The 1,069-nt window shown below is 42.2% G+C and overlaps 1 protein-coding gene across 2 annotated transcripts in view; it reads right to left on the bottom strand.

The window, feature by feature from the left end:
• Positions 1-1,069, bottom strand: part of slc8b1 (solute carrier family 8 member B1) — an 11,939-nt gene that overhangs the window by 9,702 nt on the left and 1,168 nt on the right. For both annotated transcript variants that reach the window (XM_014014420.1, XM_014014419.1), the window contains exons 2-3: positions 515-667; positions 122-174 (exon numbers count right to left, since the gene is read on the bottom strand). In XM_014014420.1, coding sequence (XP_013869874.1) covers positions 122-174; positions 515-667 — 206 coding nt within the window. The remainder of the gene's footprint in view (positions 1-121; positions 175-514; positions 668-1,069) is intronic.

Below are 1,069 nucleotides of genomic sequence, written 5' to 3'. Positions count from 1 at the left end.
GTGTGTGTGTGTGTGTGTGTGTGTGTGTGTGTGTGTGTGTGTGTCCATGTGGGCTTTCACTTTCTGAAACTTTGAACACATTCAGAGAAGAGGGGGCGGTGGAATCGTGAGAGAAACTTACAACTTAGAAGCTGCGAGTCCGAGAATGACAAACAGAAAGAAGAGCCATATAATCTGTGGAAACACAAGTGGTTCATTAAATCAACAAATGATTAACAAATCTGCAGCTACCGTTCTACAAAAAGCACATTGTATTCCTAAGTTCTGCCTGCGCAGTTTCACTTTTAGTGTTTTTAAAGACAAGTTTCTTAACCGAGACAGTTTTGATGCAAACTGGGGAAGTTGAAACATCAGAGAAATCCCGTTACCACTGGAATAAGAGTTTTTACTTCCAATAACTGAACGTTCCTGCTTCTCCTCCGGCTGCACCGACTTCCTTTTTTATTTGGTGCCGTTATGCGTGTTCATTTCTGTGCGGTTTTGTCTCCACGTTCCACACAAACTCAGGTCTTACACAGAGCGTGATGGTGAGAGGAGTCAGGCTGGGCTTCAGCAAGCAGAAGGCCAGATCCAGGTAGTTGATGAAGCCGTCCTCCATGTCGCAGTCAGGCGTCCTCTTCACGAACGCGCAGCGGTCCGTGATGTTGTAGTTCATCACGAGGTCACACTGCAAGTACGAGCAAACAGACAAAAAAAAAAMAAAACACCTGATCACCTGAACGTGTCGATAAAAGGTGCTAGTGTCCAAACAAAAGAAGGAAAAACGCAGACACAGCTTCATCGCTTCTTGTTTCATCGTTACGATTTATCAATGTGAAGAAATGTTGTCTTGATGGAAATTAAATGACATTAAACTCAAAAGTACAACACAAATACACAACAAATCTGCAGCATGTTTACTAGAAACTACTTTGTAGTACTTTGATCAGACAACTATTACTGAGGACAATGTGAGCTTATTGTGAAACTAAATCCTGTTGCAGTGGGTCTGCAGATCTTTTTGTTTTGTTTTGTAATCTGTGACTTTTTTTTTTATTTCCATGGGCGTAGCATCCATAGGTACGGGGTG

This window comes from Austrofundulus limnaeus, unplaced genomic scaffold (assembly GCF_001266775.1).
Source record: "Austrofundulus limnaeus strain Quisiro unplaced genomic scaffold, Austrofundulus_limnaeus-1.0 Scaffold114, whole genome shotgun sequence".
Lineage (NCBI taxonomy): Eukaryota > Metazoa > Chordata > Actinopteri > Cyprinodontiformes > Rivulidae > Austrofundulus > Austrofundulus limnaeus.
Note: the sequence above shows the minus strand (reverse complement) of the source record. Positions and strands in the feature narration are given on the sequence as shown.